General features: G+C 41.4%; 1 protein-coding gene across 1 annotated transcript; it reads right to left on the reverse strand.

The window, feature by feature from the left end:
• Nucleotides 1-13,487: 13,487 nt before the first annotated feature.
• Nucleotides 13,488-16,507, reverse strand: LOC135509960 (N-acyl-aromatic-L-amino acid amidohydrolase (carboxylate-forming) B-like). The gene is made up of 7 exons (XM_064930780.1): nucleotides 16,404-16,507; nucleotides 15,836-16,068; nucleotides 15,375-15,570; nucleotides 14,878-14,971; nucleotides 14,330-14,437; nucleotides 14,050-14,162; nucleotides 13,488-13,882 (listed from the first exon to the last, which is right to left on the reverse strand). The coding sequence occupies exons 2-7, from the start codon at nucleotides 16,066-16,068 to the stop codon at nucleotides 13,544-13,546; spliced, it is 1,083 nt and encodes a 360-aa protein (XP_064786852.1). The 5' UTR covers nucleotides 16,404-16,507; the 3' UTR covers nucleotides 13,488-13,543.
• Between the last annotated feature and the right edge of the window lie 4,913 nt (nucleotides 16,508-21,420).

Below are 21,420 nucleotides of genomic sequence, written 5' to 3' on the forward strand. Positions count from 1 at the left end.
ATGGAGTTTTTATTTTATTTTATTAGGATCTCTTTTAGTCCTCATTTTGACTAATCTTCCAAGAGTCTTTAAACATTAAAATACAATTTATGATACAATCACATTTTCCCATTTAACACACTGTTACAAACAGATATAATATGCATTCGGGAAGTATTCAGACCCCTGGACCTTTTCCACATTCCAGCCTTATTCTAAAATGGATACAATAATTTTTCCTCATGAATCTACACACAATACAACATAATTACAAAGCAAAAACAAGTTTAGACATTTTTGCAAATGTATTATAAATAAAAAACTGAAATAGAACATTTACATAAGTATTCAGACCCTTTACTCAGTACTTTGTTGAAGAACCTTTGGCAGCGATTACAGCATTGAGTCTTCTTGGGTATAACGCTACAAGCTAGGAACACCTGTATTTGGGGAGTTTCTCCCATTCTTCTATGCAGATCCTCTCAAGCTCTGTCAGGTTGGATGGGGAAAGTTGCTGGACAGCTATTTTCAGGTCTTTCCCGAGATGTTAGATCGGGTTCAAGTCCGGGATCTGCTGGGCCACTCAAGGACATTCAGAAACTTGTCCCGAAGCCACTCCAGCGTTGTCTTGGCTGTGTGCTAAGGGTCGCTGGCTGTTGGAAGGTGAACCTTCACCCCAGTCTGAGGTCCTGAGCGCTCTGCAGCAGATTTTCATCAAGGATCTCTCTGTACTTTGCTCTGTTCATCTTTCCCTTGACCCTGTCTAGTATCCCAGTCCCTGCTGCTGAAAAACATCCCCACAGCATGATGCTACCACCACCATGCTTCACCGTAGGGATGGTGTCATGTTTCCTACAGACGTGAAGCTTGCCATTCAGGCCAAAGAGTTCAATCTTGGTTTCATCAGACCAGGGAATTATAGTAAATTACTGGCAGCACAGTAGCCAGTAAGTTACTGCATATTTACAGGACAAATAAAATGTTAAAACAATAAGGGGTACAGCATTCTCACTAATGGGTGCAACAAATATAGCCTTTATTTATTTATTACATTTTTATTTAGCCTTTATTTAACTAGGCAAGTCAGTTAAGAACACATTCTTATTTACAGTGATGGCCTACCAAAAGGCTAAAGGCCTCCTGCGGAAAAACGGGGGCTGGGATTAAAAATTAAAAATAAAAATAAAATAAATATAGGACAAAACACACATCACGACAAGAGAGACACCACAACACTACATAAAGACAGACCTAAAACAATATAGTATGGCAGCAACACATGACAACACAGCATGGTAGCAACACAACAACAACATGGTAGCACAACAACATGGCAGCAGCACAACATAATAGCAGCACAAAACATGGTATAAACATTATTGGGCACAGACAACAGCACAAAGGGCAAGAAGGTAGCGACAACAATACATCAAGCAAAGCAGCGACAATTGTCAGTAAGAGTGTCCATGATTGAGTCTTTGGATGAAGAAATTGAGATAAAACTGTCTAGTTTGAGTGTTTGTTTCAGCTCGTTCCAGTCACTAGCTGCAGCGAACTGAAAAGACGAGCAACCCAGGGATGTGTGTGCTTTGGGGACCTTTAACAGAATGTGACTGGCAGAACAGGTGTTAAGGCCCAAGAGGGTTTCATAAATAAGCTTCAAACAGTGGGTCTTGCGACGGGTATACAGAGATGACCAGTTTACAGAAGAGTATAGAGTGCAGTGATGTCTCTTAAAGGCACTCCTCAAAATATGTTAATGAGACACAGAAAACATTTACTCAAAATGCACCATAATTCTCAATATGCTGCTCTAAATCTTCAGCAAAACAGGTAATACATTACTTTACGGTAACGCAGCAGTTTAGCAGAATGCCAGTGAGTCCCCATAATGCTTTGCTCTTTAAAGAACTGTACTTTAATATAGAATTACAGTAGCTTACCGTGAAAGTTGTGGTGTAAATTTACAGCAATTTGTTAGTGTAATTGACCCCCCAAAAAATGTAACCGTATTACAGTTACATTATTATAAACAGCTGATTACATTTAGGATTTCTTCATCTATAAAGATGGCAGCATTTACTCTTTCTGGGGTCCAGCTAAAATTAAGGCAGTAATACATAATATAATAACATTTTTAAACATTCTAATACATTTTACAACAGATTTCGCAATATGTTAAATGTGTGCCCTCCGGCCATTACTCTACTACAACACACAATCCAGGTATACGTGTGTGTATAGTGCGTATGTTGTATGTGTGTGTGACTCTTCACAGTCCTCGCTATTCCATAAAGTGTATTTTTATCTGTTTTTTAAATCTGATTTTATTGCTTGCATAAATTACTTGATGTGGAATAGAGTTCCATGTGCTAGTTGTTTAAACAGTCAACTCGGTGCATTCAACATGTCAATACTTCTTACAAAAACAAGTAGTGATGAAGTCAAACTCTCCTCTACTTTGAGCCATGAGAGATTGACATGTATATGATTAATGTATGCTCTATGTGTACATTTAAGGGCCAGCCATGCTGCCCTGTAGGACCTGGGGCTGTAGGACCTGCCTTGTTGATAATGTTGTTAAGAAGGCATACTGTTGCATCAATATGTTTTGACCATAACAGTTTACAATCCAGGGTTACTCCAAGCAGTTTAGTTTCAACTTGCTCAATTTCTACATTATTCATTACAAGACTTATTTGAGGTTGAGTGAATGATTTGTCCCAAATACAATGCCTTTAGTTTTTTAAATATTTAGGACTAACATATTTCTAGCCACTCATTCAGAAACTGAATGCTGCTCTTTAAGTGTTGCAGTGATTTCACTCGCTGAAGTAGCCCACGTGTATAGTGTTTGAGTCATCCGCATACATAGACATACAGGCTTTGCACAGAGCCAGTGGCAGGACATTAGTAAAGTTTGAAAAAAGAAAGGGGCCTAAACAGCTGTGCTGGGGAAAGCCTGATTCTACCTGGATTATGTTGGAGATCCTACCATTAAAGAACACCCCTGTGCTCTGTTAGACAGGAAACTCTCAATCCACAAGATAGCAGTGGGTGTAAAGCCATACCATTTTTTTTCAGCAGAATATTATGATCGATAATGTCAAAAGCCACACTGAAGTCTAACCAAACAGCTCCTATAACTATTTTATTTTCAATTTGTCACGTTCTGACCTTAGTTCTTTTGTTATGTCTTTGTTTTAGTATGGTCAGGGCGTGAGTTGGCTGGGTTGTCTATGTTCTTTTTTCTATGATTTGGGATTTCTGTGTTTGGCCTGGTATGGTTCTCAATCAGAGGCAGATGTCATTCATTGTCCCTGATTGAGAACCATACTTAGGTAGCCTGGGTTTACGTTTCAGGTTGTATGATTGTATGTAGGGTGAAAGGATGTAATGGGGGGACTCCATCATTATCTCTGGGGTTAAATGAGCTTCTCTGTGTATGAGAGCTACCATGAAGGACAAAGAAAGATTAATGGGGAAGTAGCTGACTTCAAGGAATCCTTCGACTAGTATGCAGCCAACAGCTTCCCACTGCTCACGTCCATAGTCAGGACACAGCAATGGAACTTTATCTATCTAGCCCTCTGAACAGTTTTGAAAAAATGTTTCCCAGAAGGCTGCAAATGCATCTCTGGTGATACCTGATGAATCCACTCCGCTCTCGTCAATAAACCTCACCGCTAGAAGACTGTTCACTAGGTTTGGATTTTTGGAATTCATGAAGTTTGTCTTTCAGTATGTTGACCATTTGTAATTTCAGAACAAGGGTTTCAGGTTGTTTCTCTTTAACTCTCTGGGATGGAGGCTTTCCCATAGTGTGGAGTACAGCAGGTCAGCCACCAGGGGGAGACTTGTCGATGCCTGGTGACAGACGGAGTCCTACATCACGAGGCGATGTCTCCCTCTGCTAGACGTGCCAGGTCTCGACGGGCTCTTCGGCCAGGACTAATTGGTGCTGATTGTGGTTGGTGAGTAATCAAGGGCTGATTGCTCACCATCTGGACAAGTCCCATAAAGCTGCCAGAAGGGCAGCACACGGGAGAAGCGACCGGTGGGAAGGAAGGTTACTCCTGTATAGTTGGGCACAGTCCCAGAGATAAAAGGAGGGAGCTCAGTTTTTGTTCCCCGCAGGATACAGCAAGACCCAGAGCCCAGAAGACGGTCTCCCGGAGAGGGTCTCATAGGGGAGACCTATTGTTTTCTTTTTGTTTGTTATTTAAATAAACACCCTTGAAACCGAGCTAATCCTACTCTGTCTGTGTCTGATCTGTGTAAATGTTTTGACAAAACCAACCTGGTCTGAAAAAATAGTTTCCATTTCTGACTCTTCACTGTAATTTCTGGAGACACGAGTGATTGCACAGGTACTGAGTCTTGGACTCACACTAGTGAGTACCTGGGAATGTCTGGAGGAGAATTGTTACTTGTGTTAACAGTGGCTTTGGAGGTGTAATCACCATCAGTTACAGGGCCAAATTGTACCTCATCTGCACCATCATCATCATCAGATATTACATATGATTCAGAAGATATGGGACCTGCAGAAGCCTCCTCTCCACCCGCATTAAACTCTTCTTCCTCTACACTTGCGGAATGCTCTTCTTCATCCACAGATGCCTCTTCTACAGAAGGGTCCTATTCACCTGCAGAATTATTCTCTTTCCCATACTCCTCTGCCTCCAAACAACCTTGATTCCTCACTGTCATCAGATGTGTTATTGTATTTATCTATTTCCTCAGTTGCCAAGTAAAATATTAATTCATCAATTTTTGTTGCCAACATTCTTGCCAAGAGGCATCTCTTTTCTTTGATGTCCCAGACTTTGAAGGAGAAATCATTTTCTGGCCCTTTAGTGGAATGGCCGTTGTAGAAAATCAACTTTGACCAATTTTTGATTGGTTCCTGATTCCTCCACCACTTCTGGTCCTAACCTGTTTGCCGTTATGGATCCATCCCAACTCAACTGCTCGGGTGCTCCTGGCTGCATTCTTGTTTGCCACACTTAGTCTTCTGCTTCATTCTGGTTCCACTTGTTCATCTTTGCTGGAGTCCTCTCTAGACTTTTCTTTGGTGCGCATTATTATTTTCATCCTAAGTACTTCCAATAGGTCCATCTTTCTTTTTCTACATACCTTGCTGTATTCTTGTGGTCTCACCGTGCCTACATTGGACCACAGTGTCACCAAGGGTAGGAAGATATAAAGACAGAAGATGAGACCCAGATGCAGTCACAGGAGGCAGATGGTTGGATTCTTACAATGTTTAATAATCCAAAGGGGTAGACCAAGTGAATGGTCGTGGACAGGCAAAAGGTCAAAACCAGATCAGTGGTCAAATTTTTTATGTTACAGTCTTATTCTAAAATTGATTAAATAAAATATTTTCTACAAGTAATATCTACAAACAACACTCCATAATGACAAAGCGAAAACAATTTATTTGCAAATGTATTAAAAATAAAAAACAGAAATACCTTTACCTAAGTATTCAGACCCTTTGCTATGAGACTAGAAATTGTGCTTATTTGCATCCTGTTTCCATTGATCATCCTTGAGATATTTCTACAAGTTGATTGGAGTCCATCTGTGGTAAATTCAATTGATTGGACATGATTTGGAAATATAAGGTCCCACAGTTGACGGTGCACGTCAGAGCAAATACCAAGCCATAAGATGGAAGGAATTGTCCGGAGTGCTCCAAGATAGGATTGTGTCGAGGCACAGATCTGGGGAAGGGTACCAAAAAAAAGACTCTTCCTAGAGCTGGCTGCTCGGCCAAACTAGGAAATCAGGTGAAGAGGGGCCTTGGTCAGGGATGTGACCAAGAACCGATGGTCACTCTGACAGAACTCTAGAGTTCCTCTCTGGAGATGAGAGAACCTTTCAGAAGAACAACCATCTCTGCAGCACTCCACCAATCAGGCCTTTTTGTTAGAGTGGCCAGACGGAAGCCACTCCTCAGTAAAAGGCACATGACAGCCCACTTGAAGACTCTCAGACCACGAGAAACAAGATTTCCTGGTCTGATGAAACCAAGATTGAACTCTTTGGCCTGAAAGTCAAGCCTCATGTCTGGCTGAAACCTAGCACCATCCCTACAGTGAAGCATGGTGGTGGCAGCATCATGCTGTGGGGATATTTTTCAGTGGCAAGGACTGGGAGACTATTCAGAATTGAGGGAAAGATGGACAGAGCAAAATACAGAAAGATCATTGATGAAAACTTACTCCAGAGTGTTCTGGTGTGAAGGTTCAACATCCAACTGTACAACGACCCTAAGAACACAGCCAAGACAACGCAGGAGTGGCTTCGGGAAAAGTCTCTGAATGTCCTTCATTGGCCCAGCCAGATCCCGGACGTGAACCCGGACATTAGTACTGTCCATGGTGCTGAAGGGATTTGGGAAGTTCAACGTTCATAGGTAGCCTACGCCAGGGTTTTCAAACTCGATCCAGGAGCCCGTTTAGTGTTTTTGTTTACGACTCCTACCGAGGGTGGCTCCCCTTCCCGTTCGGGTGGAGCTCGGCGGTCGTCGTCGCCGGCCTACTAGCTGCCACTGATCTTTTCCTCCCCCTCCTTGTCTGTTTATTATTTACACCTGTTGTTAATAAGGTTGATTAGTTGGGCTTTATTAGCCAGTCGGCCCGCCTGCTGGATGTGCGGGATTGTTTTATGTGTACTCTTTGTACACACATGTATGTCACGGTTGTTCGTGTACGTGAACTGTTTTTTGGGACTGTTTAGTTCCCCTGTGTTTTGGGGCATTTGTTTTGAGTGGCGTCTGTTTTCACCTGGTCGGTGTATAAAGAAGTAGCCTACTCTGAACTCTCTGTCTCCTGCGTCTGACTCCTTCCTCCACTACACCCCGGGTATTACAGTTTTCCCCTAGCACTACATAGCCGATTTAAATAATCAAGGCTTGATGAGGAGTTGGTTATTTGAATAAACTGTGTAGTGCTAGGGCAAAAAGCAAAGCGTGCACCCAGGGGGAACCCCAGGATTGAGTTTGAAAACTCTGGCGTAGGCTACCTATGAAAGTTGACCTTCCCAAATCCCTTCAACACCATGGACAGTACTAATGGGCTACTGTGCCTCAAAAGTGTATTTGAAAAGACAGCTTACTTTTGATTGCATTTTGTCCTGCATTTAGGCAATTCAAAACTGTTAAAATCCTGGTTCGGTAGCATATGTAGCAAAAACATTTTTTTTTAAACAAGAGCACTGTCAGCATTTGAAGTAGTCTGAAGTTGTGGAATATGCCAGTATAGTTTCGATGTAATTTTTTCATATATTTTTGATACACCCTCTATGTGTGGTGGATATTATTCTTCATAATGTAATACAATAATGGAAATATTTGTTGGTTTCAAATCAAAGTTTATTGCTTGTGTACACAGTTTAGCAAGTGGTATAGTGGGTGCAGCTAAATGCTTATGTTACTAGTGTCATGCCCTGACCTTAGAGATCCTTTTTATTCTCTATTTTGGTTAGGTCAGGGTGTGACTAGGGTGGGTAGTCTAGTTTTTTTAATTTCTATGTTGGCCCGGTATGGTTCCCAAGAGGCAGCTGTCTATCATTGTCTGTGATTGGGGATCATATTTAGGCAGCCTTTTCCCACTGGGTTTTCATGGGATCTTGTCTATGTCTAGTTGCCTGCGAGCACTACATTAGTTTCACGTTTCGTTTTGCACTTTATTGTTTTCTGTGAGTTTCATCCACTAAACATGTGGAACTCTATGCACACTGCGCCTTGGTCCATTAATTCAACAAACGATCATGACAACTAGCTCCTAACAATGCAATAAAGTGTCAAACAATTATTTATTTAGACAAGAAATCAAGAACGGCAGGACGAATCTGATTAACATCCCGAATAGCACTGTAGAAGTTATCAAATGCAATATATATGTACACAGGGAGAATTTGGACAAGATCAACTAAGTATGATATGTATAGCAGTAGATACAGTATATGAGGGTAAGCTACAGTGCCTTCAGAACGGATTCATACCCCTTATTCCAAATGTTGTTAAAGCCTCAATTACACATTTATTAAATAGATTTTTTTTCAGTTTTTAGAAATGTTTACAAATTTATTTAAAATGAAATACAGAGATATCCAGTAGCGGAGCGTGGGTAAAATCACTGGGGAAGCCAAACCAGAAAAAAAAACATATTACAACCTATGGGTTGTGATAATTACGTTGTTTGCTCTATAACCTGTTAGTTCATATGCCTTGCCACCTTGATATACAGGCACAAGACCAAGACAATAAGAAGACAGTGGCAGAATATCTGTGGCATTGTGTTCTGTGACACAAGGTGGATGGATTATCTTGGCAAGTAAGAAATGCTCACTAACAGGGATGTTAACACATTTGTGCACAGACAACTTGAAAATTATAAGCTACAAATATTTCATTTTGAGAGAGTATCATTGTTTGAAGTGTTAGTAGCATTGGTTTGATATTTTGTATATACTTTGTTGAGTTCATTAGTTTTGTTTACTTTTATCAGGAATACTATTTTGATTGATTTGTAGGATTCTGCAGAAATTCTTTAGGAATGTAGGGTCCCAATATTACCCTCACACAATGGTATGTTGAACAAAGTAGCTAATACAAGTCATAAACCTTTTTAAAATGCTGTAGATTTAAAAATATATATTTTAAACAGATTGTACTATCCATATATCCTACCTGGCAAATGTAAATCAAACAAATGTACAGTGGGGTTATAAATTATTGTCATCCTTCATAAATATGAGAAAAACGGACTGTATTCAAATAAATAATACAAATACTAAGAAATATTGTATTAAAAAAGAAATAAATTATATTATTTTATACTAATACAATTGCTCAGAGAAGGAAATTTTGCAAAGTGAGGTATTGAAAGGTACTGAAAACAGGGGCATCAAATGTATTTGAATACACATTTAGCAGATGTTATTGCGAAATATTTGTGTTCCTAGCTCCAACAGTGCAGTAATATCTAACAATTCACAACAATACACGCAAATCTAAAAGTAAAAGAATGGAATTAAGAAATATGTAAATATTTGGACGAGCAATGTCGGAGTCCGGAGTGTGTGTGTATATATGTATATATATTCAGTTGAAGTCGGAGGTTTACATACACCTTACCCAAATACATTTAAACTATTTTTTCCCCAATTCCTGACATTTAATCAGAGTAAAAATTCCCTGTTTTAGGTCAGTTAGGATCACCACTTAATTTTAAGAATGTGCCAAAAGGTACATAAAGAATCTCAGACCATGAGAAACAAGATTCTCTGGTCTGATGAAACCAAGTGTCACGTCCTGACCTTAGAGCTTTTTATGTCTCTATGTTGGTTTGGTCAGGGTGTGATTTGGGTGGGCATTCTATGTTCTTTTTTCTATGTTTTTGTATTTCTTCATTTTGGCCGTGTATGGTTCTCAATTAGGGACAGCTGTCTATCATTGTCTCTGATTGGGAACCATACATAGGTAGCGGTTTCCCACGTGTTTTTTGTGGGATGATGACTTTGTTAAGAGCACATATCCTTTGAGCTTCACGGTTTGTTTTTATATGGTTTATTGTTTTTTTGTTGGCGTCATTTTTATAATAAAAGAAAATGTATGCTGACCACGCTGCACCTTGGTCCTCCTCCTTCAACAGCCATGACAGAACTTCCCATCACCAAAGGACCAAGCAGCGTGGTAAGGAGGAGCAGCGTGGCTGGGGTATGAGACAAGCTGGGAGGAGGTAGAGTGGTGGTCGGTCCACCCAGGAACAGTGCCAGAGCCAACTCCCCATGCTTACCGTGGCGGTACTGGTCAGGCACCGTGTTATGCGGTGGAGCGCACGGTGTCTCCAGTACGTTTTCTTAGCCGGGTGCGCTACATCCCAGCTCCCCGCATCTGCCGGGCTAGGGTGAGCATCCAGTCAGGAAGGATTGTGCCAGCCCTGCTCTCCAGACCTCCAGTGCGCCTCCACGGCCCAGTGTATCCGTTGCCTCGGCCAAGGACAAGGCCTCCTGCATGTCTCCCCAGCCTGGTGAGTCCTGTGCCTGCGCTAAGAACTAATCCTCCTGTATGTCTCAGCAGCCTGGTGAGTCCTGTGCCTGCTCCCAGAGCCAGGCCTCCTGTGTGTCTCTCCACTCCAGTGATCATCTATGGCAAGAAGCCTCCAGTGATGATCCATGGCACAAAGCCTCCAGTGATGATCTATGGCAAGAAGTCTCCAGTGATGATCTATGGCAAGAAGCCTCCAGTGATGATCCATGGCACGAAGCCTCCAGTGATGATCTATGGCAAGAAGCCTCCAGTGATGATCCATGGCAAGAAGCCTCCAGTGATGGTCCATGGCAAGAAGCCTCCAGTGATGGTCCATGGAAAGAAGCCTCCAGTGATGGTCCATGGCAAGAAGCCATCAGTGATGATACATGGCACAAAGCCTCCAGTGATGATCCATGGCAAGAAGCCTCCAGCGACGGTCTCCAGTCCGGAGCCTCCATCGACGTTCTCCAGTCCGGAGCCTCCAGCGACGTTCTCCAAACTGTAGTCTGGCTTTCTTATGGCGGTTTTGGAGCAGTGGCTTCTTCCTTGCTGAGCTGCCTTCCAGGTTATGTCGATATAAGACTAGTTTTACTGTGGATATAGATACTTTTGTACCTGTTTCCTCCAGCATCTTCACAAGGTCCTTTGCTGTAGGTCTAGGATTGATTTGCACTTTTCTCACCAAAGTAGGTTCATCTCTAGGAGACAGAACGCGTCTCCTTCCTGAGCTGAATGACGGCTGCATGGTCCTATGGTGTCTATACCTGTGTACTATGAACGTGGTACCTTCAGGCCTTTGGAAATTGCTCCCAAGGATGAATCAGACTTGTGGAGGTCTACAATTTATTTTCTGAGGTCTTGGCTGATTTCTTTTGATTTTCCCAGGATGTCAAGCAAAGAGGCACTGAGTTTGAAGGTAGAAATACATCCACAGGTACACCTCCAGTTGACTAGAATGATGTCAATTCTAAAGCATGACATATTTTTCTGGAATTTTCCAAGCTGTTTAAAGTCATGGCTTACTTAGTGTATGTAAACTTCTGACCCACTGGAATTGTGATACAGTGAATTATAAGTGAAATCATCTGTCTGGGAACAATTGTTGGAAAAATTACTTGTGTCATGCACAAAGTAGATGTCCTAACCAACTTGCCAAAACTATATATATATATATACATTTTGTTAGGTTACAGCCTTATTCTAAAATTGATTAAATTATTTTATTCAGATCTTTTACTCAGTACTTTATAGAAGCACCTGTGGCAGCGATTACAGACTTGAATCTTCCACAAGTTTGGCACACCTGTATTTGGGGAGTTTCTCCCATTCTTCTCTGCAGAACCTCTCAAGCTCTGTCAGGTTGGATGGGGAGCATCGCTGCACAGCTATTTTCAGGTCTCGCCACAGATGTTCGATCGGGTTCAAGTCCGGGCTCTGGCTGAGCCACTCAAGGACATTCAGAGACGTGTCATGCATTGTCTGTGCTGTGTGCTTAGGGTCATTGTCCTGTTTGAAGGTGAAGCTTCACCCCAATCAGGTTATGAGCAGGTTTTCATCTCTGTACTTTGCTCCGTTCATCTTTCCTTCGATCCTGACTAGTCTTCCAGTCACTGCAGCTGAAAACATCCCCACAGCATGATTCTGCCACCACCATTCGTCACCGTAGGAATGGTGCCAAGTTTCCTCCATACGTGACACTTGACATTCAGGCCAAAGAGTTCAATCTTGGTGTACGGGTGTCGTCGTCAGATGAAGAGGAATCAGACCAAAGCACAGCGTGCTAAGTGTTCATGACTTTTTATTTAAACTGAACACTAAACAAAATAACAAAGTGAATAACCGAAATCGAAACAGTTCTGTTATTCTCAAGAAGGTGTTTAGCTTGTCCCTGCCACATATGTCTCGTGTCTGAGCCATTGAATTGCGACTCCACTTTTACTATGTACTGTTTGATTGCCTTATGGAGGGCATAACTGCACTATTTGTATTCAACCATATTCCCAGTCAATTTGCCGTGGTTAAATGTGGTGGTTTGCCCTTTCAGTTTTGTACAAATGCTGCCATCTATCCACGTTTTTTGTTTTGGGTGGGTTTAAATAGTCATGTAGGGAACAACATCCCCTATACACTTCCTAATTAACTTAGTCACTGTGTCAGTGTATATGTCAATGTTATTCTTAGAGGCAACCTGGAACATATTCCAGTCCGCGTTATCAAAATAATCTTGAACGGATTCCGATTGGTTAGACCAGCGTTGAATAGACCTTTGCACAGGTACTTCCTGTTTGAATTTCTGCCTGTAGAAAGGGATGAGCAGAATGGAGTTGTGATCTGATTTGCCGAGCGGGGGAGGACCTTGTAGCCATCCCGGAGTTTTTGAGTGTGAGTACTACAGGCGAAGTGTTGATAGAACTTCAGTAGCGTCTTTCTTGTTAAATGCGGCCTCAGGATATATGGTTTCTCGTTTGCACAACGTCCAGTGTAGTTCCTGGACGGCCGTTGTGGTTTCAGCTTGAGGGGGAATAAACACGGCTGTGACTGTAACCCGAAGAGAATTCTCCCGGGAGTTAATGCAGTCAGCATTTGATTGTGAGGTATTCTAGGTCAGGTGAACAAAAGGACTTGAGTTCCAGTACGCCACACCATGAGTAGTTAATCATAAAACATACACCTCCGCCTTTCTTCTTCCTGGAGAGTTCTTTATTCCTGCCTGCGTGATGTACTGAGAACCCAGCTGGCTGTATGGATGGGGGCAGTATATCCGAAGAGCGCCATGAATCAGTGGAACAGAGTATGTTTCAGTCCCTGATGTCTCTCAGGAAGGAGGTCCTCCCCCTGAGCTCGTCTACTATATTGTCCAGGGACTGAACTTTAGCAAGTAATATACTCGGAAGCAGTGGATGGTGTGCACACCTCCTGAGCAGGACTAGAAGTCCACTCCATCCACTCAGAGCTGCCATGTCTATTGGTGCCAAGTTCATGATGCTGTTGACCTAAACAAGGGCCCCAGGACCAGTGGAAGCAATATAGCCCCATAGCATCAAAGACTCACCACCATATTTTTCAGTAGGTATAGGGTTCTTTTCTGCTTATGAATTCTCATTACGATAACAAACCCACCACTGGTGTCTGGCCAAAGAATTCTATTTTCATGTCAGTGGGGTTAATTGGCCTCCAGACTTGAAATCCATTGAAAACCTGTGGCTTGAATTGGAAACGGCAGTCCATAAGCGCAGAGGAAGGATATCAAGGATCTGGAAGGAGTCTGTATGGAGGAATAGTATAAGATCCCTCCCAATGTGTTCTCCAACTCATAAAACATTTTAGAAAAAGGCTCAGTGCTGTTTTCCTCACAAGGTGAGGTGTGTGTGTGTAAGCATTTATCAGCATATGCTGTCATTTCAATTAAGGATTTTTTATTATTATTTGAAGTTCATAACATTTGATCAACGTGTCTCATTTTACATAACTTTTTTTTTAAATCCACAATTCATATCAAGAACTTGAAATTAGCTCTCAGTTGTGTTGTCCATTTAGTGAATCACTCTCCTCTCCATATTCCATTAGCTTCTGATAGCCTTCCCCCTCCATTTCCCCTTTATTTTTTTCTTCTTCCTCCTCCATTTCATCTGCTGAACTTTTCCTCTTTCCCTGTTCTCCTTCTCTCTCCGATCGGATGGATGGTATCCCCACACTCCTCTGTCTTGCAAGGGAGAGAGCTATGCCCTTCTCATAGTACGCACATTCGTTAATGAAGAATGGATAGAGTGGCTCAGTCCCTTTGTACTTTAGTGTCTCTCCAGAGAAAGTCTGGAACACAGGGTCATTGGGTCGGAGGAGGCAGAAGTCCCGATCCTGAGAGAGAGGGGGGAGAGAGAGAGACAGAGGAGTTAAAGAGTGGAGGAGTGTGGGTATACCAAATCCTGACCCAGAGATTGCTTTGCTGTTACTCAGCAAGGAACTATTGTGCATCCCATACTGAGTGAGTGTCCAGTTGTTAAAGTTTCAAGGGCATTGTATACCTGGAGTTGAGGATGAATGGCGGCTGTAATACCGTGGGTCTCAAAGTCTCTTGGGTAGTCCACATTTTTCAGCATGGTGTACACATCCACTTTTCCTCCTTCAAATTGGGTACCTGTGAAAGAGAGAGACAGCGAGAGGGGGAGAGAAAGAGGGGAAGAGAAAGCTCTGTGGGATGAATCTGAATGAGGGGTTACAATTCAAGCATGTGGTACAGTGAACTATTTCAATCTGAAAGCAGCGCTGAATTGAATGTTGGAAAGGATTCTGTAGGCCATGTACCTGAGTTAAAGAGGTGAACCCATTCTAGCATGTGCTGGACCCCTTCTTGCATTGTGGATAAAATATTGGACCTTACTACTCCATGGGCCTGAGGACCAATCTCAATCGCTGCAGAGGAAAAAAGACACATTTACATGAATTGTATTTCAAATACACATATGATTCCAATACATCGTACGCAATTATAGCATGTTTTACAATTCCTGCCTTAATCTTTCTCTGGAGAGACACAAACAAATATATATCAAGGGTAGCACAATAAAGACAGTCACGTATTTCCATTGTGATGGAAATACGTGACTGACTTTATTGTGCTACCCTTGATATATATTTGTTAATGTACCGTATGTACTGGCTGTATATGTGTTTTTTAAATTGTCAAAACAAACTCAATCAACTAAGCACCGTTAAAAATGGAAAAGAAGTTTCCATTTTAAAAGTATGAACAAAATTTAAATGCAGAGAGATGTGCATCATCAGACTACCATAGTAAAAAAAAACTGAAAAATGTACTGGTAGTAAAGAAGCCCACCTCCCTACTAACTCACCAAAGCCATGTTTGCCTACAGAATCGAGGGAATATGCTTCATTGAGGGGAAGGTCAAAGTGAATGAACCTCACAGGTATGTCAGACATTTGTCTCTGGAAAACAAAATCAATTGTCAATACCCCAGTGGTAACCTGACAGAAATCATCTCAAGATAACATGGGTAAAATCATAGAATCGCAGATCTTTTTTTCCTCCATGATTGTGTGTATCCTCAAAATAGATCTGGTTCAAAGTTCTTAGCATAATTTAGTCTACTATTCAAAGATCATTCCGAATTGTTAGAAGCAGACTAGTTAAGGCCAACCTCATTTTCTACCCTACTGAGGTCCTAAATTAATAATAAAAAATAAAAAAATTGTATACCTCGTTAACTTTCATTCATCCATATTAATCTTTAAGAATAGAACTATCCCATATTTTCAATCAGCGCAGATCTACTCTAATGAGAAAATGCATCCAAAATAATGAGTCTCTGTGAGGATTGTTTTCTCTTGCCTGCAGGTATCTGTAGATGTGAAGAGAGATCCAGTCACAGTCTGAGTAGGCGATGAGGCACAGGCCCATGTTAGCGGTAGTGTTGTGGAGGTCACACACCAGGTCCATGGCCTCTGGACTACCTTTAGGACCTAGCAGGGTGTTCAGCTCCTGGGACCGGACTATCTCATAGGGGGTTTTGTCTGTCACAGGCCCACTAAGAGGGAGAGAGAGAAGGATAAATACTAATAAAACTTTTGTCTCCAACCTCATCATCATGCTCTTTATCCCGCTCATTCTCATCCTCTCCTTCCTCACTTTCACCATTACCAACATAAGATCATCATCATGATCAACAACATTATACCTTTTGACATAAATGTCATCATCGTCATGTCTCTTTTCTACATGACTCATAATCACTATCATCACCACCATACCTTCTCCCTTATACTTTATCATCATAATCATCATCATCAGACCTAAGGGTGGCATGGGTGAAGCAGCGGTTCAGGTCTGTCTCTGTGTATCTCCGACACTGCTGGACAGCACGCGGGTTGGACATCACGGTCACCACGGAGATGTGGTCTTCTTCTTCCACCTTCCTCTTCAGCCGCTCTCTCACCAGGTACACTCCTGACAGCTCATTGCCATGGGTACCACCACACAGTGCAACGCGGGACACAGTCGGCAACACCACCTCCCTTCCTTCCATCTATGGGATGGCAATCCGAGTTACAGTATAACAGTAAAATGTAATTTTGACAGTATCACACACGTAGAAATGTCACCTGTACTAGCATTCTGTTTCTTGATATAGTAGCTCAGTAGCTTAGCGTTAACAGTATGACGAGTTTTAAAAAACTTGGTTGCTTTGACGCATATTGTACCCACACCCCATAGCGACTTCTAGTTCTGTCATTCCCAGCTCTCATCCATTCTCTAATGGGAGGTATGAAAGACTTCCGGTTGCTGACAGAGCAGGTAAACAATACCAGCAAACACCATTGCTGCAGAAATCCATAAGAAATCATGTTGTCAAATTCTTACCTTGGCTTCCTTTCCTGGTCTGCAGCAAGGTGTACGGCCACCTCAAGCTCACCGTGAACGTTTAACCTATGAACTTTCACCTATAACAAAATCACCAAACACACTTTCACTGAATGGTTTGAAATTAACTGAATGTTTGGACCTTGATTGAGATTTACAGATATTGAAACCTTAGATGCAAGGTAAACCTGTGTCTATATTTGTCCTTCACAACGATACATTTAACTACTCTTTTTTTAAACGATATATCACAATTCTTACCCTTGCGGCTATCTTTCCCTTCCCTCTCTCCTGCAGTTCACCCTCTCCCACCCTCTCCCTGGCTTTCATGCAGTTTCACTGATTCAGCATTCTCATCCCTCCCTCTCAATAGTAATGTAGCCTGTGCCGGCCTGTATGCTGTTGTGCAACCCTCCTCCCCTTCTATGACACTCCTCTCCAGTGGACTGGCGGTACTGCACAGTGATGCAGACAGCAGTGTGTGTACTCAATGTGATGTGGAAACTCCACCCTTCCTTTCACACAGCCTCGGTCCCAACGGCTCTGTCCAGTCAGCCTGCTCCAAAGCCCCTCGCCAAGCAGGGTCTCTCACACACTGTACAATGTATAGGATGGTAGGTTCCAGTCAGCCCTTTCAAATGTTGGCTCAAAGCAAATCTGCTCCATTGACAGAGGCCAGAATTACATACTGTATAGTACACGTTGGGAGAGATTGCTAGCCTTATCATAAAATGTAATTTAAATATAAAGACAGAGGTGTGAGCCTGTGAAAAGAGAATTAATAGAGAATAGTCATACACAGTTCATTCTGAATAATTGTTTTAGTGATAACTTATCTTTGCAAAGGCTACACACCTCTAAATAAATGGTGTCTTAATCAAGTGTTTTTTTAAAGATTCTGGACAGTGGACTTGAATTAAAAATACGTAAAAATCAAGTTAATTACTATAATCATGTTCAATAAAATTAAATAGAAACAAAAAGCTTTTTTGCCAACCACCAGACCATGGAGGGGGGATAACTGATTCTCAGGTCAGTTGTAATTGGAGAGACTTGAAAAATAGTGTGAGGAATACAACACAAACGATCATTAGTGTATGCGCAGAGATGACTGACAGACATCCCAGCATCCAACCCATTTGAACAGTACCAACATTCGATGTCTTCCTCATGATAACTGCAAATGGTTTTAATGCAACTAGCACAACACCCATCAATTGAAACGATGTGAAACAAACAAAAGGGTGTGGCTACACCCTGAGAGAGATTGAGACTGAGGAAGCAGGTATATTAAGATCAGGCTTGATCCAAATGACAAAGAAATATATCCAGATGCACACAAATGACTTCATGTAACTTTTTTTATTTCATTGTCAAAATCTTAAGTAATCTCCACCAATATCGCACAGCTTGCACTAAACAAGACAGATATTATTTCCTATTGAATTTCTTTGGCAACCAACTTTCCTTTTTTTGTTATCCAATTAATAACAGTGAAAAATAATCCACATAGAACTAAATAAATGAGGGACAAAAGTATGAAAAACACATTACAGCAACCTGTTTGACATTCTGGTAGTAATTGCTTAAGACAGATTGTTTTATCTTAAAAACAATAGTGTCATATGTCCTTACACACATGATGATTACTGTTTTGAAAGGGATCTCCCTTTTCGCTTCAGGAAAAAAACAACACCAAAACCAAATAAAACAACCATACCATTATCATCATTACTATAAAGTAATCCATTTTCTATACATACAGTGCCTTGCGAAAGTATTCGGCCCCCTTGAACTTTGCGACCTTTTGTCACATTTCAGGCTTCAAACATAAAGATATAAAACTGTATTTTTTGGTGAAGAATCAACAACAAGTGGGACACAATCATGAAGTGGAACGACATTTACTGGATATTTCAAACTTTTTTAACAAATCAAAAACTGAAAAAATGGGCGTGCAAAATGATTCAGCCCCTTTACTCTCAGTGCAGCAAACTCAGTGAGGATCTCTGAATGATCCATTGTTGACCTAAGTGACTAATGATGATAAATACAATCCACCTGTGTGTAATCAAGTCTCCGTATAAATGCACCTGCACTGTGATAGTCTCAGAGGTCCGTTAAAAGCGCAGAGAGCACCGTGAAGAACAAGGAACACACGAGGCAGGTCCGAGATACTGTTGTGAAGAAGTTTAAAGCCGGATTTGGATACAAAACGATTTCCCAAGCTTTAAACATCCCAAGGAGCACTGTGCAAGTGATACTATTGAAATGGAAGGAGTATCAGACCACTGCAAATCTACCAAGACCTGGCCGTCCCTCTAAACGTTCAGCTCATACAAGGAGAAGACTGATCAGAGATGCAGCCAAGAGGCCCATGATCACTCTGGATGAACTGCAGAGATCTACAGCTGAGGTGGGAGACTCTGTCCATAGGACAACAATCAGTCGTATATTGCACAAATCTGGCCTTTATGGAAGAGTGGCAAGAAGAAAGCCATTTCTTAAAGATATCCATGAAAAGTGTTGTTTAAAGTTTGCCACAAGCCACCTGGGAGACACACCAAACATGTGGAAGAAGGTGCTCTGGTCAGATGAAACCAAAATTGAACTTTTTGGCAACAATGCAAAACGTTATGTTTGGCGTCAAAGCAACACAGCTCATCACCCTGAACACACCATACCCACTGTCAAACATGATGGTGGCAGCATCATGGTTTGGGCCTGCTTTTCTTCAGCAGGGACAGGGAAGATGGTTAAAATTGATGGGAAGATGGATGGAGCCAAATACAGGACCATTCTGGAAGAAAACCTGATGGGTCTGCAAAAGACCTGAGACTGGGACGGAGATTTGTCTTCCAACAAGACAATGATCCAAAACATAAAGCAAAATCTACAATGGAATGGTTCAAAAATAAACATATCCAGGTGTTAGAATGGCCAAGTCAAAGTCCAGACCTGAATCCAATCGAGAATCTGTGGAAAGAACTGAAAACTGCTGTTCAACAATGCTCTCCATCCAACCTCACTGAGCTCGAGCTGTTTTGCAAGGAGGAATGGGAAAAATTTTCAGTCTCTCGATGTGCAAAACTGATAGAGACATACCCCAAGCGACTTACAGCTGTAATCGCAGCAAAAGGTGGCGCTACAAAGTATTAACTTAAGGGGACTGAATAATTTTGCACGCCCAATTTTTCAGTTTTTGATTTGTTAAAAAAGTTTGAAATATCCAATAAATGTTGCTCCACTTCATGATTGTGTCCCACTTGTTGTTGATTCTTCACAAAAAAATACAGTTTTATATCTTTATGTTTGAAGCCTGAAATGTGGCAAAAGGTCGCAAAGTTCAAGGGGGCCGAATACTTTCGCAAGGCACTGTATATAAAATCATAGCTATTTGCAATGGTTTTAAAGTCTTCATTCTAAGTACACTTAAACTAAATTGTTATGAAACAAAGTAAATCCCATATTTTTTGGTGTCAAAACACTTGCATATGTACTCTTCAGAACAGAAATGTATACAGTTAAGTGACAGTTTTTCACCTCAGAATTGATTTCCCCTTGATTACCCCTTTGACAAATACAGACTAAGCATTTACCATAACTATTTTTTAACAACTTTGAATACCATGTACAGCTCATGGCTACTATTATTTCCCATCAAACACATACTGTGGGTATGAACCATTGTTCCTAAACTGCGAAAATGCTTTTAAGTAATGCTATTCATTTTTACTAGGTTAAATTAAACTTCAATTAAATTTTTTCTTGAAATATGCATTTTCTTCGCAAAGGGATAATGGGTTTGTCGTTCAGTGGATTTTATTATGTTCTGCTGATTGTTTTAAAATAACTTTTTACATTATCTGAGTGTGTCCACTCATTGGAGATGAGAGCAGGGATGACAGGAAAGGACACTAAGAGAGCCAGCCAAGAACCAGACAAGAGGTCTACTTCTCACAACTTCAACTCAAGAGCACCCCTATAAAAAAGTTAATTTCACAATCTCATAATATCCATGACCATAGATTATAAGAAAGACAAGGCCCTAGTAAGAAAACCGATACACTACAATAACTACTATTTAAGAGAAGGAACATACAGTATTCTGGGCACCCACTATTGATGTGTTGATACTGCATGATGGGAGTACTGCAAATGAACAAATACAATCATACTAGCAGACACCCCAAAAGCTTTAGTTCATTTGTTAAATACACTAATCAACAGAGAATTAAAAATTAGAAACCTTCTCCAACTTCTTGAAGGCCACCAATCACTGTTTCAATGACTAATTATATTAACCGAGTTTCATTCCATTTAATAAAAAAAAGTTTACCCCCAACCACAAGGCTCTTGATGAAGAGAGGAACATTAGTATATAGCTTCACAGAGAGCGCTATTGGCACAATATGGTAGGTAGAGGTGTAACTGTTATCTAACCTCATCTGCTCTGGGCCCACGCCACTATTGCCAAAGACAGAGGAGAGAGATGACTTTTATTCAAAACTTATGCCCAGTTTCATTTCATGTCCCTTTTCCTCACACCCTATGACCTTTTGCAAATGTGAAGGAGTACAGTGTGATGAAGGCTCCACCTAGCCCTCTTATAGGAGTGAGGTTTCTGCCAAATTGCCTTCAACTAGGATACCCTTCAGATCTGTGAACACTGACGGGGTAGAAGCTGAGGAAAGAGGGGCTAGGGACTAAAATGCAACCAAGTCTTAGGAATACCCCGTTCACCCATTGGATCAGACTGCAGCATCTAGATCTCTTAGAACAGAGAGACAGTGGAGTGAAACATCCACACAATGGGAAGAGTGTAACTGTTCATTGGTAGGGTCCAATGAAGTAGGTTACGTCCTGGGAAACTTTCAAGTCAAAGACAGCCATTATGAGTTCAGTATATTTCGGGACAGGACTCCCAGCTGCCTTTCTCCTTAGCCTCCCAGTAGCCTCCCTTATGTGAGTGAATTCACCTGTGGCGGGGTCGTCGCAGCGTTCAAACCACTGCGCC

Source organism: Oncorhynchus masou, chromosome 23 (genome assembly GCF_036934945.1).
Source record: "Oncorhynchus masou masou isolate Uvic2021 chromosome 23, UVic_Omas_1.1, whole genome shotgun sequence".
Lineage (NCBI taxonomy): Eukaryota > Metazoa > Chordata > Actinopteri > Salmoniformes > Salmonidae > Oncorhynchus > Oncorhynchus masou.

What these genes read in the sequence shown, in the direction of transcription:
- LOC135509960 (XM_064930780.1), bottom strand. Translation starts at nt 16,068, where the DNA reads ATGGAAGGAAGGGAGGTGGTGTTGCCGACTGTGTCCCGCGTTGCACTG. An exon ending in ACATCTACAGATACCTGCAG is followed by an intron (nt 14,972 to 15,374) that starts GCAAGAGAAAAC and finishes TTTGTTTTCCAG; the next exon opens with AGACAAATGTCTGACATACC. An exon ending in GGTTCACCTCTTTAACTCAG is followed by an intron (nt 14,163 to 14,329) that starts GTACATGGCCTA and finishes TCTCTTTCACAG; the next exon opens with GTACCCAATTTGAAGGAGGA.